Source organism: Haliotis asinina, chromosome 8, assembly GCF_037392515.1.
Source record: "Haliotis asinina isolate JCU_RB_2024 chromosome 8, JCU_Hal_asi_v2, whole genome shotgun sequence".
Classification (NCBI taxonomy): Eukaryota; Metazoa; Mollusca; class Gastropoda; order Lepetellida; family Haliotidae; genus Haliotis; species Haliotis asinina.
This window is the reverse complement of record NC_090287.1, coordinates 24,814,902-24,832,236: the sequence shown is the minus strand read 5'-3', so window position 1 is coordinate 24,832,236 and position 17,335 is coordinate 24,814,902. Positions and strand designations below refer to the sequence as shown.

Sequence of the window (17,335 nt, the reverse complement as noted above, 5' to 3'; positions counted from 1 at the left end):
TGAAATGAAATGTTGTTAAACATTTTGAAACCAAATTCATTCTCTTGAACAGTTAGAGCTGGCTTATGCTGCGTAAGCAATATGTTCTCATCCTTAGGTGAGCAAACATATAAATATGAAATTATATTTTTTTAAAATAAATGTTAAAAAGATGAAGTGGTAATTGTAATTCAAATGATGAAGCTACAAATACCTGTCAAAGGATCCATAAACAACATTGTTAAATAGTCTTGCCTCGTATTTACCTGGTGTGTGCAACCTCTGTTATCTGGATCAGTGGCCTGGATAATCAGAAATACTTGAAAGGACTTGAATGGTTGACATGCTATATGCTGCACAGATGACAGGAGAATATTTCCCCCATAATCATTGTAGGACTTGTAACCAGCTGTAGTTAATTCACTGATCTGGCAATCTTCCCTTTGGTTTCTGGATCAGATTTCCTTTGACTATTGCTAACTATGGCTTTTTGAAAGACGGAATACCAATGGGTGGCCTCCAAAACTGTTCAAAAAGTTTCAGTTTATGAGGAGCTGTTATTTTAGTTGTGTAAGCAATAAATTGTTGTACAGATGTGTTTGTCACAGCAGTTTTTAACTCAGGAAGAACTAAAACTGATCTATGAAGTAACTCTTTTGCTTATTTTGAAAACAGATCCCTAACATTATACTGACAAATTTATGGAGAACAACTTCTTTTATTCTGCATGTTTAACATTTTGGTGCATATTCTTGTACCATTATCTAGCATGAATGATGGTACAAAAATCTGTACCGTAACATCACATTCACGAAATAAAAACATTGTTATGCTTTAATTTGTTAGTATTGTGATTCCCAGCTTCAAAAATGCTACTGAGAGAAGATACCTAAGATTGCTGTTTGGACATATGAAAGACCCCCTTATTTTAAAGAAGGAGGGAGGGATACACTGGTCTGTTGAAAGTTCGCAATACACCGAACAACCTGTGTGGTCAGGTGAATGCAGATGGTTTTGATCCTTGAGACTTGTGTGAGGAATGTAGAGTCCTTTTTAACACCGCTCCTTCAGTTTCTGTATCAATGCATGGCTTTCACAAGTTTTTGTGAAGAGTTGCATCCCTTTAGCACACCAGAAACCAATAAACATGTGTTTGGTTCCGAGTTTGCCATGAGTATCTTTTAAGGTGTGACAGCACCATGTCCATTCTATGGGGAATGAGCAAAGTCTTTAGTATCACTCCCGCTTTCCTGACACAGTAAGCTACTGCACTACTGTTTAAAGCATTCAAACCCACCTCATTAACTTACTCTATGTGTCTTTTATCGCTGTCTCTTCTGTCATGACTTGTCCTAGCAATCTGACTGTGAAGCCTAGACTAAGGCTCAGTCTCTGAATATGTATAATTTTGATAGTAATAAACAAACCCATTTAAATTAAAAAGAGCCACAGGGAGACCAGATATTCAGAACCAGTGGAAATTTAGACTTGCTTCATTTAAGGTTTTAGCACTGCAGAGAAGGCTTGGCAGTATGCAAAATAATATGGTTAAGGGACTGTGAGACAGACTATGTGAAGCCCTCCGAGTATTAGTTACTTTCTTTGTCTCGGATCACCTCAGCAATTGTTTCACGTTTGACCTCAGAACCTGTTGACATTGGACCTGTCACATAATGCATTGGCATGATTTCTCATTGAAAACTGTTGTATTTGAGCAACATGCTGCCCAAGGAAGTAGCTTTAAAACACCACCATGTAAAACACAACTAAGAGAAAAAAGGAAAGTTAAATGTTATGGCTGAACAAATTTGAAAATGTCCTGACAGATATGAAAATGTGGATCCACTATCACAGGATTTCTTTGTGTATATTGCGTGTTCTAAAACAGTCATAAAAATAGTATGGCCTACAGCAAACTTCTGCACACTCCTGAAGACTTCTCAAAGGTACATTCAAGCTTCCTGACTTGTGGTCTGATGTTTGCTTAACATGTTCCTGACAGACAGATGATTGAATCCTTGCATATTGCTGTACAAGTAAACTTAAACTCATCTTTTCTCAGGATTGACCTGGCTACCATATCCTCTTTTCACGCAAGACAATTTTCGACAGAAAGAATGCTGTTGACACTTTGTTGTCAAAGCTACTTGTTCCTACACCAGAGACTGTACAGAGATGAGGTCTCAATGTAAGGAACTGTGGTCAATCTGGACCCTGTGACTCCAAAAGGATCTTGGAGCTGCTGAAGAGAAATCTTTGATAAAATGAAACTTCTTTTGAGTAAACTGTAAACTATGTTTGGAATGAGCATGCTTACATTGAGTGAGTGAGTGAATGAATTTAGTTTTACGCCGCACTCAGCAATATTCCAGCTACATGGCAGCAGTCTGTAAATAATCGAGTTTGGACCAGACAGTCTAGTGATCAACAACATGAACATCAATCTGCGCAATTGGGAACCGATGACATGTGTCAACCAAGTGAGCCTGACCACCTGATCACATTAGTCGCCTATTATGACAAGCATAGGCGCCTTATGGCAAGCATGGGTCGGTGGAAGCTTTTTCCACCCCGAACCGACAGGGTTATGCTTATTATGAACTGTAGGATAGAACATCTCAGCCATGGCCCCTTTTAGTGTATTCCTGTTGAAATACATAATGTAAACAGTTAAAATGAACAGAAATATATGATCCCAGTTGAACTTCATGTTTCCTGTAGCACATTCATCATGCTTCCAATAAACATTGATTGCTCCATGATAACCAAAGGAAACATTTTGTTATATGAATCCAGAAAAAAACAACACTTATCTACATTACAAAAACTGAAAGTTCCTTGATAATCATGCCATGAGTTGCCTTGTCTTGCTGGCTTCTGACCCACTTAAGATCTGATAGGAATTAACTCCGCTAGCATGGATCAGATCAAAGGAGTATTTCAGCTGGATTTGTCTGTGTTTTGGAAGCCAGGTAGACCATGTAGGTATGTGTGTCTCATGTTGCCTCCAGTAGAGAACATGGTTCAGGAAGGAAGCACAGTCTGATAGGTTTACACAGGTGCGGAAGGATGATGCTGTGCATGCTGGGAAGGAAGGAAAGGGATGTGACTGTGGGACAGGTGCTGGAGGTGGACCAGATGTATGTGGTTGTCTGTGGTAGGTTGTTGAAGTCGATGGATTACACATTGCAGGTCAGGTGATCTTTGTGGATCAGATGTATGGAGTGACCTTCAGCAAAGAAGGTGGAAGTCATACTGCATGCAGTCAGGTTGGAAAGGTGGTTCATGGTGTGTGAGGTGGTGTTGGTCAGATGGATGGGTTGGTGTGTAGATTGTGGTGTGGATGGGACATGCTTAAGGTCAGGTTGGGAAGATGGTCCATGATGTGTGATGTGGTCTGTAGTTGGTGGAACAGAGATGATGCAGTGTTGGTCAGATGGATGGGTTGGTTATGTAGGTTTGTGGTGTGGATTGGACACGCTTGAGTTCAGGTCCGGAAGGTGGTCCATGATGTGTGATGTGGTCTGTAGTTGGTGGAACAAAGATGATGCAATGCTGGTCAGATGGATGGGCTGGTGTGTAGATCTAGATGTGTGTAGTGTGGATGGAATACACTTGAGGCATGCTCAGATGGTGGTCCATGATGTGAGTGGAGGTCTGTAGGTGACGCAATGCTGGTCAGATGGATGGAAAGGTTTGTAGATTGTGTCTTGGAATGGATACACTTGAGGTCAGGTTAAGAAGGTGGTCCATCATGAAGGAGAGATCTATATTTGGCAGAGCGACGATCATGCAGCTCTATGGTCAAATGTATAAACTGGTGTTTAAATCTGGGGTGTGGATAGGAGTCACTTGATGTTATGTTAGGGTGAGTGAGTTCAGTTTTATGCTACACTCAGCTGTATTCTAGTGATATGGTGGCAGTCTGTAAATAATTGAGTCTGGACCAGACATTCCAGTGATCAATAACATGAGCATCAACCTGCACAATTTGCAACCGATGGCATGTCAACCAAGTCAGCGAGTCTGACCACCCGATCCCGTTAGTTACCTTTTACGACAAGCATAGTCACCTGTTACGGCAAGCATGGTTTCCTGAAGGCCTATTCTACCCCGGGACCTTCACGGGTCTTAGGTTAGGATGGTGGAGATGACTGATTAGGTGGATGAATAGACAGTTGTGTAAATTGTATTTTGGATGGACATTCAGTTAAGGTCAGGTGAGGTTTGTGGGTTAGATTAGGTAAAGGTTATTAATCTGTAGCAGGCAAGGAATTCCCAAGATCAGAAAAACATCTGGAGCTATCATCTGGAAACTGTCAGATGAGATGCAACAATAAGATAGCATTCCCCATCAGAACTAACAACAAGACTGAAGAGAGTGCTATTGTTTTCTTATGGTATTACCATCCTGTGGAGGGGAATGGTATGAGAAAACTGTGATGCATTGACAGGATATGGTTGTTTATCATGGACATATTTCATAGCTAACGTCCACAAACATTGCTGTGATCTCATATCTGTGGGTTATGCAGGTGAAAGAAAAAGCCTCTCTTCATATCTGGTCATAATGGAAATACAAAGGCTGAACAGGAAGATCAGTAATATCTTTTAGCTTATGTTCTGGAGAAAACAAACTGATTTTCTGGGTGAAGCTTTGTATGTCTCTAGTTGGCACACCTTGGTTGATGGGGAACATCATCTGTGCTGTACCTGATCTCCTAGACTTGCACAAGTTTCTTAGGTAATAACTGATTGTTTAAATGTAATTTCTAAAAAGATATTATAAAGTTAACATATTAGACGAACTGTCTGCTCAGCCAGACTTGCCCCTTTAAGTGATAGCAATATTACACAGCCATGGAGTTAGCCTTCAGTTTAGCCTTGGAGCAAGGGTGCTGATGACCATCATGTCAGTATCTTAGCACAGGACACAGCACTGTGTTCCATCTTGATAACACATGGTGAATGTAACAGTGACAGTCAACCATCACATTGTTTGATCACTGGATTGTCTGGTCCAGACTCGATTATTTACAGACCGCTGCCAAATAGCTGGAATATTGCAGAGTGTGGCGTAAAACTGAACTCACTTAATCTAAATTGAGTAATATGATCGTGTTTGTTACGTAATTCTGTACATCATTGTTGTACAGACATGGAGATTAGAGATTAAGGGGATGGGTCATTAGATCCAGTTACACATTTGCAACATTTACTTAAAGGTCAAGAATCTTTCATGTTTAGTTTATGATAAAATTATGATGATTATGAGAAGAAAATGAAAAGTCATTTTTAAGTTTTCACAAGTTGATAATACCATAGACTCAGGGGAAATATTTATGGTTAACAGAACAGTGTCTAGTAGTCCGTCACACAGTCACAGAACCATATTAGTCTTATAATTTCATTTTATCCCACCTCACTATGACTCAGTTTCCATTTTACAGAATTTTTTGTTTTTATCAATATATGTTTTATGTATATTCAGGGACAGAGTGTAGATCTACCCTAAACGAAACAGGTCATGATCATGTTACACAAGAACAGATTTTCCACACTTTTGAAGTCAAATTTTAGTGGAGCTCTTTTTCAGTTAAAATCAGCTTGTTCCTATCAGAACTTGTACTTTGTATATAATGTGTCATTGTTGGTCTTCAGTGTGTGTGGCCAGACTGAGACATTATGTTGTTGCTGGGCTATGGATATGGCCAAAGCTTTTTTAATAATCTGTTCCACCACCAAGGGAGTGTTTAAGAAGAATGTGTGGATATTTCCTTCAGGCATTCAGATCTTTTGACATCTACGTATGTCTATAGTCAACTAGCCTTGGAAATGACCATGTATTATGGAGCAAGTCCACTCCATGCTCAACTGATCTCAGAAGTGTTGGCCATGGTCCCGGGGTGTAATGGTTCAACATTTGTGGGATGTTAGTTACACACACAGCCATCAACTTGATTGATAGCTTGGAAGATGTTATGACAAGCGGTGTCCTTCAACACTTTCAGCAAAGGACCACTGCTGTCAGACCACTTTCACACTTCATGGAGAATTCATTATGTTTGACCTGTGAAGGACCCTTTTGGCTAAGCATTGTACTGTCCAGGCTGCTTGAGTCTATGGTCATTTGTGATGGCTTTGATCCATGTTTTATCTGCTTGCAAGGGTTGTAATTATATGCAGTGTCAGGTGTAGAAATCCAGGTATACAAGTTTGAATAGACCGAGTCAGTTTGTCTGTCAGCAAGGACATGCCAAAGTTCAGGATATGAGTGGTGTGTCTTCAAGTCTGGAATGCTCCATGTAAAGCTGTATCCCAGTGATTCCTCAGTTTCAGTTGCCACTCATTGTTATGGAACACTTCCAGCTGCAGTCATTGCACAAACACATATTCAAACCATGTCAGATTGTCTGGTCCAGCCTTGCTTATTTAGAGACCGCTGCTATATAGCTGGAATATTGCTGAGGATAGGGTCAAACAACAACCAAACCCAATCAAACCTCATTAGCAAACTGTCTTCAGGACCAACAAAGAGAAACTGTATTGTCTGTAATTAAGACAACCAAAGTCTGAGATTTTTGTACAATACAAGCAATCTGTGCCAAAATTTTTGCAAGTGTACCAAATGTGGTGACTTCACATCAGTCCTGTTGGTTTATGTTTCAGTATAGCATAACATACTCATCTTTAGCTTTGGACTGGTTGCTTGTGTAACAGAAGACTACCAGGGCCATAAAGATCTTTAATCTTGGCTGATACATGAAGTTATTGTTAACATATGTCATTGGTTCACAATTGTACAGATCGATGCTCAAGCTTATTGATCACTGGATTGTCTGAACCAGACTCGATTATTTACAGACCACCGCCATATAGCTGGAATATTGTTGAGTGCAGCTTAAAAATAATTCACTCACTGTAAAGTGAAGAAAGAACTGGTGACATTGCCAAGCAGACTACCACTGGAGATGGTGGATGGCAACTTTGTAGCAAATCACTTTCGGATACTATTCACAATATAAAATAATTTGTGAACCACCAAATTTTTAACTATAATGTCCATCATTATCTAGTAATTATTCAATTATGTAGACAGGCAACTGCGGCCAATCATCCGATCCATTGTTGGTCAGTGATCTTTATAGGCTTGTAGTATTGAAGAACCACTGGTCCGACTAACCATTAACAAGTCCCAGTTATTTCATCCCCAGATTGCCTATCAGTCCGGAGGCTTGTGGATCTGTAACCCCATCTGGTGGATCTGCCACCTCCAGCGGTTTAGTGGTGTTCTGGCGTGCATACTGACAGATCTACTGTTTTCCTTACTGTAGATAGAGCACAAAGGCTGTAACAGAGTCTGTCTTCAGAGGCCATCATGCTTGAGGGCTGATCTGTGTAATGAGTGGCTGGGATCCAGCTTGATAGATGCCTGATGCTGATTGAAATAACACACTGTCCAGTCTGGTGTAGAAGTCAGCTAGATGGCTGGGCAGTTTGTTGGTTTTAGTAGTTGTGCTTGGTTCTAATGCCTGTATCTCCACTGTAGCAATTTGTATGTTGGACTTGCAGACATAGCTTGTGGTTTCTAAGGGAGAAGAACATTTGAGTAATGCATTCAACAGCCACTTGATGACCAGTTTGTGCCAGTATATGTGTTGGTTTGTTGTTGAACAGTATTATAGTTAATGTTCATCTCTGTGTCTATAGTTGCAATCTTTTTTGATCAACATATTTTTGGAAGGATGACTAGATATGGACGATCAGCTTCATTAACACTATGACACTGACGTTACTGTGTGGGTTCAATCACCTTTATAAGGCAAGAGATAGAACTTACACCGACACATCGCTCTCATTGCAATAATGAAGATGTTCATCTTTATATTATGACCCTTCCTTGCTGCCCAAACTCTCAAAGATGTTGAATGAATATTTTTGTCCACCTACACTACGTCAATAGCGTTTTTAAACAGCCGGGGATGATATACTATGTCACATGATATTTTACTGCAGTAAGATACATATAACGATACTTACACCTTGAAAGATGCCATAGAAGGTGGCCATGCTTGTTGTAAGAGGCGACCAACGGGATCGGGTGGTCAGGCTCGCTGACTTGGTTGACACATGTCATCTGTTCCCAATCACGCAGATGGATGCTCATGCTGTTGGTCACTGGATTGTCTGGTACAGACTCGATTATTTACAGACCGCCGCCATATAGCTGGAATATTGCTGAGTGGGGCATAAAACTAAACTCACTCACTCACTCACTCACTCACTCACTCACTCACTCACTCACTCACTTTAAAGAATGACAAAGTATTAAGATTTGAAATGATATATTTCAAGGTATTTGTGTACATCATAAATACTATTGTTAGAAACCAAGAAATTACCTTATCATACTTGCATATTTTTCTCTAAATAAGTACTTTAACGTGTTTAAGATAATACTGTTTTCAAAAAAAAAAGAAGGTGGGTACAGCTATTGTGTATACGATAGCTGTATCGTCCCAGTGAATCATCCCAGCTCAAGTTTTAGATTCATATGCTTTGATTTATACCACGTATACTGTATGGTTTAAGGAGACGTCAGTGCTGGAAGGGGTGACTGATAACACTTCATACACTGGAAAGCTTTTATCAGGCATTAGTTTTATTGTTACCTTTGCAGTTGTAGAAAACCACTCAACTGTTTACAAAACATTCTTATCTCTGTGTGGTCATTAGTGACCTTTTGGAGGGTTGATTGGAAATTAATGGGGATCTCTGTGCCAGTGTTTGTGACCCTTGACGAATATTTGATCAAGACCTCTTATCTTGAGACGGTTGATTTAGTTGTGCTTCAGATGACTTGTACTAAGTAAAGATTGGGTGGGGTAGAATTCTTGTCATCTGTGATATGGGGAGAATTTGCTAATAAGAATTGAAACTGGCCATCGTGGAAGGTCACTTCTAAAAGATTCTATTACTGGTTTATTATCAGTAGGATATATATTCTCAATATATTTTTCCCCTCATTGCACATCATCGCAGAAGTATTTTACGATATATCACCTAACTATATTATAGTGTTCCCCCTAGGCACATTTAGGAGGGCGCAGCGCCCTGCCCTTTGATTTTTGCACCCTGCCCTTTTTATTTTGCGCCCTGCCCTTTTCGCCTCAATCGCAGTTGTTTGCTACGACACGTGTGTATTTTCCGGATTTTACCAAGGACGTAGTTCTCTCCCTTTCTTGAGGAGTCGCGATATTGTTTTTATAATGAATAAGAAATTGACATATAAACCATGGCAAAGTCAAAGGAGTTTAATTCGCCTTATGAATCATAATGCCTACCAAGGAAAGAATTAAGAGGAAAAGAGAAGAAGCGGTGAAGGCTGAAGCCATGAAGTGTCGCCGACTGTTAGATTTCTTCGCTCTGAACCGGTATGTGCCTCTAAGTTCGTAATTTTTAAGCTGTTGATTTCCGATTCCTTTTCACATGCCTTTCATATAATACCTTTATTTGCTACAGACAATAATCTGTGGATTACATGGAATGTATTTTTGTGCGTTTAGGGACAGATATTCATACGACTGTGCCGTTTAGTTAAAATCTGTAACTCGAAAATGTCCGCCATTTTGAACCCATCGGCAATTTGAAACTGAACTTGTTTTATTTCGTTATTTGTCCTGGTAAATGAAATAGTTGAAACAGCGTACACACTGTTAAACCAGTTCTTTTAGTTTTGTGTTTAGTAGCGATTTCATTAAGAAGTATGTCATGAAGGAATAAATCTTTTTCGATTTCAAACAATGGGAAGCCATACGCAGTGTTGAAGCAGACAGAACTTACAGTAGATACTTACGTCCAGGCGAATGTTTGTGGGATATTTTAGTAAAAGTAGTCATGATATCAAATTTCACTATCTTAAAATATTTTTAACATGGTATTTTAACTTTGTATACTATTTTTCAACCCGGAATTAGACGAGTCAGAGGTAGGACACAGGAGTCAGAGGCAATTATTCAAACAAAGAAGAAAGATGGTGGTCACAAAAGTGCATTTGACACAAATTGACAGCAAAACCGGCCCTGGCTGAGGTACTCAGAAGATGACAAAATGAAGGGAATGATGTTTTGTTCATTTTGCTCCAAGTGGAATACCAAGGGCAGTTTGGACAGAGGTTGGATGCGAGACTGTCCGACTTGATAAGGCTTCCCTCCATGAGAATTCTCAAATGCATCGAGATGCTGTCCTTATGGAAAAGGATGACAAAGTGTCCATTGAAAACATTTTCTCAAGATACACAGAAAAGGAAAGTGCCGCACTGGAAGATGCACAGAAAGTACTGTTGTTTGTGTGTTTTGTGAAATTGTGAACAAATGTGGTAACAGATTAACGTCTTGAAATGCTTTTTTTCAAATTCTAATCTTAAAGTACAAACTGAGGAGAGTAAAAACGAACTTTAGAATTCAACTTCATACACATTTTGTTATTTTTTCCAACATGCCCTTTTATGTTATGAAGTGCCCTTTTCCATGAATTTACCCTGCCCTTTTTGAACCCTAGGGGGAACACTATATTATGAAGTTTAAGTTAAGAATTCTTTTCTCAATTTAGCAATGAATCGTTAAGAATGAGTTCCTTGTTATCATACATATGTTGATGCCAAATATGTTGATACATTTTGTGCAACTGATGCAAAATGTTTTGGTATATTTTGAGAGAGGAAGATGTTTATAGTAAATCTGCCTTGCTTGTTACACATCTGTTTTCATGACACCCTTTAATGTCCAGACCATTTGAGTAGGAAATTTAAGTGCATGAAACAGCTGATTCAACATCTCAGCAAATTGTGTGGTGTGGGTGATTTTAAGTATTCAAGTATTCCAAGCTTTTGTATAAACAAGCGTGGGCAGACAGATGAGTATTCAGGTAGATAGACTGGGTGTGATGGAAGGCAGGGGGGATTACACGCTGTGTAAAGTTTAAAGGGCTTGAATCTCGTCCTAAATAGAGTCTCTTTGTAAGGATGAAATGTAAAAGGATGGTTGAAATAATTTCAGAAACAATTTTAGTGAGGAAGGAGCTGTAAGTGTTTGGGCTGACGTAGGTAACAGTATTCAGTAACGCCTTGTACATGTTCTACATGGCTGTCTTGGTCCTGGTGGTCCAGCCAGTTGAATGCAATAGGACCTGGTGCCCACTAATTTGCTGATTCAGCTGTTTATCAGTGTAGTTGGTTCACTTTCATCATGGATTAATCAATCAGGATTCCAAAGATGTATTAAGTTTCTCTTATACCAATAACTGTCCAAGGGTTTAATGCTTAAGATTGTTTATTGCTGAATATTTTTTATGACTCTGCATAGGGAAGGACTTTATCTGTCAGTACCATCTTAGCCCCAAAGGTGATTGTATCTCCAGTGCCTTAATATGACTTAGTTGTTTTTGTACAATGCCATCATGGCTACTCTCAACTGTTTCACTATCACAATAACATGATCCTTCATGATAACATTTCTTGAAGAAAATGCAAAGGGCAAGACAAAACACAGCTGCAACAGCTGGCTTCAAATTCAGTTGCAAAGGTGTGTGGTGAGTGTCACTTTCAGCTTTGCTCCCATAATACTCCCATGCAGTGAGGTGCTTGTACTACTGTGGAGAAGAACTAGAGTCCCACTGTTCCTTGACTTGTGGTGAATAGAATTCCAATAGTCCATTGACTTAGGACTGTCATCAAGCTACATTGTGGAAGGGCTGATTGCTAAAGAGCTGTTGACCTGTTTTGTTCTAAGCATGACCTTTTGGCACTAGAGTGTTCTTTGTAAAATGCACAGGAGTATGCCAGTAATTTGAAACATTCAGGTTTCAAACATTCTCAATATCTCGAGGGTATACGTTCCGATAAGTCACCACTATACCCTTGATAGTTTTATTACATCCCTTTGCAGGCTCTACATTCTCACAGTAGCCAATCATCTAAACCGCTCTTACAACTGAACTTGCCAGTATCACCAAAGATAGCAGTCACACCTGCAAAGGATTGTTTGCAGTGTGACAGATTTGGGGGAAATCATGCAGACAAACTAACTGGTCCGAAAAGTTTTAAAATATGTATGCAACAACTCCTTCTACCTTTTTCAGAGAACCTCTGCATTTTTTGTATTGCCAAGTTTAATCGGTTAGATAATTTAAAAAGCCAAAGTGAGTTGTGATTGGTTTATTCAACTTACCAGTGTAGACATCAGATTGGCTAATAAACCAACCAAGGGAGGTAATAAATTCATCACAGATACATCCAGGGTATAGTGGAGATTCATTGGAACATATGCCCTGGAGATGTCGAGAAAGGATTTCAAATTCTTCATTGCAAATGTCTGGCGTGCGTGATGTGCTGTTTCCTTACCACCTCACTCAGAAGTAGCAGTATTACTGAAATGCTGCTAAATAAAGCATCAAATGCCGGTGGTGTAAGTTTTTCTGTCATCACTGACAAGACAGCTGACATCCTCTATCACTCTTCATCATCACCACTACCTCAGTGTTCCCCCTCATCCTCTGACTTGATGAAGACAAATACTAACGTACAGCTTGTACTACTGTTATAATGGCAGCAGAAGTGTTTGCCTCAGCAGATCCTTAGCCTGATGTGTTAACACAGGTCTTGTCATACCTGACACTCAACACCTTGGACCCCTGTATCAAGTACCTTGTACCACGCAGGTAACAAGTTCGGTGTTGGCCATGTGAATAGAAGTCAGTCTTTGATCACAATAGCAAACAGTGCAGGGAAGACTTATGGCAATGCAGTACTTATGTTAGAGGTTCCTTCTGGGTAATGAAGAGAGTGATAGGTTTCTTATAGTTTTTTGAAGATGATTTATGAGAGGAGCTATCAGTCTGTTCCACTATGATGGTCTACAAGATTTATTGCCAACTGTTTCTTTACGTTGTTGGAGGTAGTGTTCATACATGTATTACCACCCACAGTAGAAAAAAAAGCTTTGGAACAGAACAAAAAACAATGTTAAATAATCCTACTTTCACTGGAATTTTTTTCTAATCTAGCCCCCCAATCTTGAATGCAAGCATGATTTTCATTAGTTACATGTTTATTTTTATAAGTAGAGGTTACTGAGATCAAACAGACTTTGCAAGACTTGGTGTCAATTTCAATATCTTTTTCTGTTTGTTTTCTTGCAACTGATATGAATATAGCGTACTGAAAAGGAAAATAGTTTGATAATCTAATGTAAATGTTGCTCATAGTTTTCTCCGCACAAAAACTTAAATGGATGCAGGATTAGAATAGTTTTGCAGCAATATAGATAACTGCATCTGCTTCCCTTGTTGTTGAAGAACAGTGGGGTAGCCTCATGGTAAAATGCCTTTCACGCCAAAGGCTCAGGCTCAATTCCTCACATGGGTACAATGTCTAAAGCAAATTTCCTTTCTATAATATTGCTGGAATATTGCTAAAAGTGGTGTAATATCATCCACTCTCACTTGCTGCTGATGTTCACCAGTTCAAAGACAACACGCTGACTGTGTTGGGTCTTCTATTTTGAAAGAATACATATTCTCATGAAATGTTCACTTCACACACAAGACACAATGTGTAATACACTAAAGCACGACACTTGTGTTCATTAGGAACCATTTTCCCACTTGCATTCAATCCTGATCTAGCCATATTATACTAAATAATTGATACACTAATTCTTGCTTCATTGTCAGTGAACAATGCATGTTATTTTACAGGTTGCCATTGTATAAAACAACCTCAGACCTAATGTCTTAAGTTTCTGCTAAGGGAAAAGCATTGTTATCACTTTTGCACTGAGACTGCTTGTATGATCAGATGACCCAAATCCAAACTGCCTTTATTTTTATTTGAGAAATATGACCTTAAACATGTTGATTGTGGTAAAATAGGTTACTACATTCCAAATACCTTTACACTCATATCATCCTTTAATATAGGACAACACCCTTTAATCATGTTGTATGGTGATACAAATAGTAGTGGTAGCAGTATCATTAGTAGACAGATTGATTAGTACCTACCGGGGTAATGACAGAGATGAACTCCTCGACAATGTCACATATGTAGTACAGTAACATGAGAAACACATTAAATATTCATAGCTTCTGTTGGATGTTAAACATTGTTTGAGTCGGTGAATATATTCTATGTAAAAGGAAACATGTAATTGGTCTCAAGGGTATGCATGTTAGGTGTTTCATCAGTTATTGCACCCATGTGGGACTTCCAAGCAGGAACATGGTTCCAGAGCACAAAACTATCTGAGCATTAAGGCAACTGTACCTATCCACAGTTATGAGTCACTCTTATAATGGCCTTAGCACTATGATTGCTTCAGGCAACAGGGCCCAGATCACCAGCAAGTTAGGTGACCACATGGATCAGTGCTGAACCTCAGTGACTTGGATCACAGAAGGTGTGGATGGTCCACACTCATTTACTTGTATGTCATTGTAATTTAAAAACAAAGAAAGCTCTGTGTCTTTTAGCAGTGCCACAGTTTGCTGGTGTCAGACAAGATCCCATGAAATATTTGATTTGATCTGAATTGACTTGTATGTTGATGACATGCAAGCCTCTGCCCTGTCCTGTCAGCTTACAAGCTAATGTCTGAAATGCAGATATCAGTTCTTTGGCTTCTCATGAATTAGTTTCCCATAGACATATACAGTGTATTGCTTACATGGTGACGTGTTGGTGGGAAACTGCTCTTGAAGTATCATTTACTTATTAATGGTGTTAGGATATACACTGAAACATGTGTATCGCAATAAAGATGATATCTATCCATAAGAAGTGTTTCTCTTCATCGTACCAGCTTCTAAATGCCACTTAAAGAAGATATATCCCTCAGTTTCAGATGTACCATAAAGCATTACCTACCTGTGGTTTGTTCCCTTAATATGTTGAAAGAGACTCATAGCCTTGACATAGATTAGTTGTTAATACAATACTGTATGTTGAAGCTTATACCAGCAGGATGCTTCATCAGGTATATTCTTTCCATTTCCACTGAAATACAATATACATGCATACTAGTGTCAATATATCTGACAAACATTCTATTAGTATCTGACATTTGTGAAGACTTTATTTGATATTAACACATGCCATTCACAAATAGCTATTTGCAAGTTTCACATGTGAAGTTTGATTGTGTTAGCTGTCAGGCATACAACATCAGAGAGTATCTACAGGTGAACCTGAGACTGGTTCCTGGAAGGCAAGCAGCATGTAGAGGATCGCTAATAGTGCCTGATGTAATCTGTGTTTTGCTTGTGTGTATCGTGATCACATGTACCATGTAATCAGTGTTTGAATCTCTCTTTATCAGGTGCTCAGTGGTGCTCTTCAACACTCGGAGAAACAAACAGACGCACATTATCAACAACTCCAAGAAATCAATCACATCTCTTGCTTTCTCAGGGGACGGAAAGCATCTCGTAACAGGAGAAGTAAGTTTCTTTATCATATGTGAAACATTTGAAATCTTTGAAGTTTTTCCTTTGTAAAGAAAAATACACACATGGCCAAAAAATTCAAAGCCCCTGAGTTCGATATAATGAGTAGTTTCCCTTGGCCATGACAGGATTTGCAGAGTTGGTCCAAGGTTAATCCCTGGGCCTATCACCAAAATCACCATACTTATGGCTTGCTTTCACAGAAAAGTTTATGACCTTTACACAGGGCATGGTGTGAGTGTGATACATTGGTTTACATTTGGTCAGGACTAAGAACAATCCTGGTCAGAAAAGGCAAAGTAACCGGAGGGGAGGGAGGGAGGGAGGGAAATTTATAGGAAGCCTTTACTTATATGATGTCCTTGATCTTTAAGGAAGACTACTCAGTTGATACCTTCAATGACTGATATGTCCACCTGTAGACAGTTGTGTTTCTTGTTGGTGCTACACTGGGATAACTACACATGTGCTGCAGTGCCATTGGACATTTTCTGCAATAAAAACCCACATCTGACTAAACTGTAATGTGAAAGGAAAACAGTATAAAGTGCAGGTTAAGCTACTTGGCAACATCAGTCTGCAGGTAGATGGTGAAGATCAGCAGAAAGGGCTTTTAACTGTTTTTGTTTACTGTACAACTTTGAAACTATTCTTATGTGAGAAAGAAAATGTCAATAAGGAAATCTGGCATCAGAGGAGCTTTTAGTACCATGCACATCATTCCAAACTGATGAATTTAAAATAAGCTTACATGATTTAATGTTTAGACAACAAACAGAAAAAGCTGAAAAGGAAGGTATCAAGTTCACTCATGTTCTCTTGGATAATCCTGATATATTCCAGACGAGTCACATGTACCAAAAGTTTTTCTCCACTTGCTTAAGTTACATGCTTTCACTTTTTAAGTCCAAGGTTTAATTGGACAACCAATCTCTTGCACAGCTGAGTCTGTTAGTTCAAGTCTTAATGGCGGAGACTGAAATCTCGGCTGGTAACCTCAAAGAGGAACTGGTGCTTTTTGCGGCACCGCAAGAATGGGGAATAATAGTTTTTGGAAACAGGAGGTATTGGTATTTTGCTTTGAGTAAGTCCAGCTAGATGTATTTTGGGGTATGTTTGTTTGGAGCTTTAGTGTTGTAAGCTCGGAGGCTTGATGAGTGACATTATCTAATGATATTGTTGATCCCAGTAAACTTACTTTGGATTTGTTTTGAAATGCTAAAGGAAGGTTTGTATGGTGCACAAACCTTGGGGAAAAATAGATAGATAGTGTATGGTAAGATATCCAAAAACTAGAATGACCCAATCCAGAAATGTAGACTTGACATCAGCAGATCTATTTGTAAGAGAAACCAATTTATGTTTTCAAATTTTGTGAGAGATAAGTGTGATTTATAAGCTTCAAACAAGAACCCCCATTTCAAAATTTGATGAGGCGTCATGAAGATGGTATGATGCATCATTAAGTGGAACTTGAAATAAGTTGATGTGTTAAACATGCATGTGTCATAATCCAGTACTGGGGGATACACTGGGAGGAAAGGTCATCAAGGTCTATCTCTCAAGATGTCACAAACAATAGCCTTAAGTCTTACGAAATGCGTCTACAAGTTTTATAAAAAAAATTTCATATTTTGTAAATCAATAGATTATTCATAGGGTGCTGCTAGTTATGATAGTGAAAGTGAGTGAGTTTAGTTTTACCCCACCCTCAGCAATATTCCAGCTACATGCAGCATTCTGTAAATAACCGAATCTGGACCAGACAATCCAGTGATCAACAGCATGAGCATTGATCTTTGCAATTGGGAACTGATGACATGTGTCAACCGAGTCAGCGAGCCTGGCCACCCAA

General features: G+C 39.1%; 1 protein-coding gene across 2 annotated transcripts in view; it reads left to right on the top strand.

Annotated features, from left to right (window-relative positions):
* Window positions 1–17,335, top strand: part of LOC137293826 (mitogen-activated protein kinase-binding protein 1-like) — a 108,250-nt gene that overhangs the window by 50,051 nt on the left and 40,864 nt on the right. For both annotated transcript variants that reach the window (XM_067824590.1, XM_067824589.1), the window contains exon 3: window positions 15,354–15,474. In XM_067824590.1, the coding sequence (XP_067680691.1) occupies window positions 15,354–15,474 (121 nt within the window). The remainder of the gene's footprint in view (window positions 1–15,353; window positions 15,475–17,335) is intronic.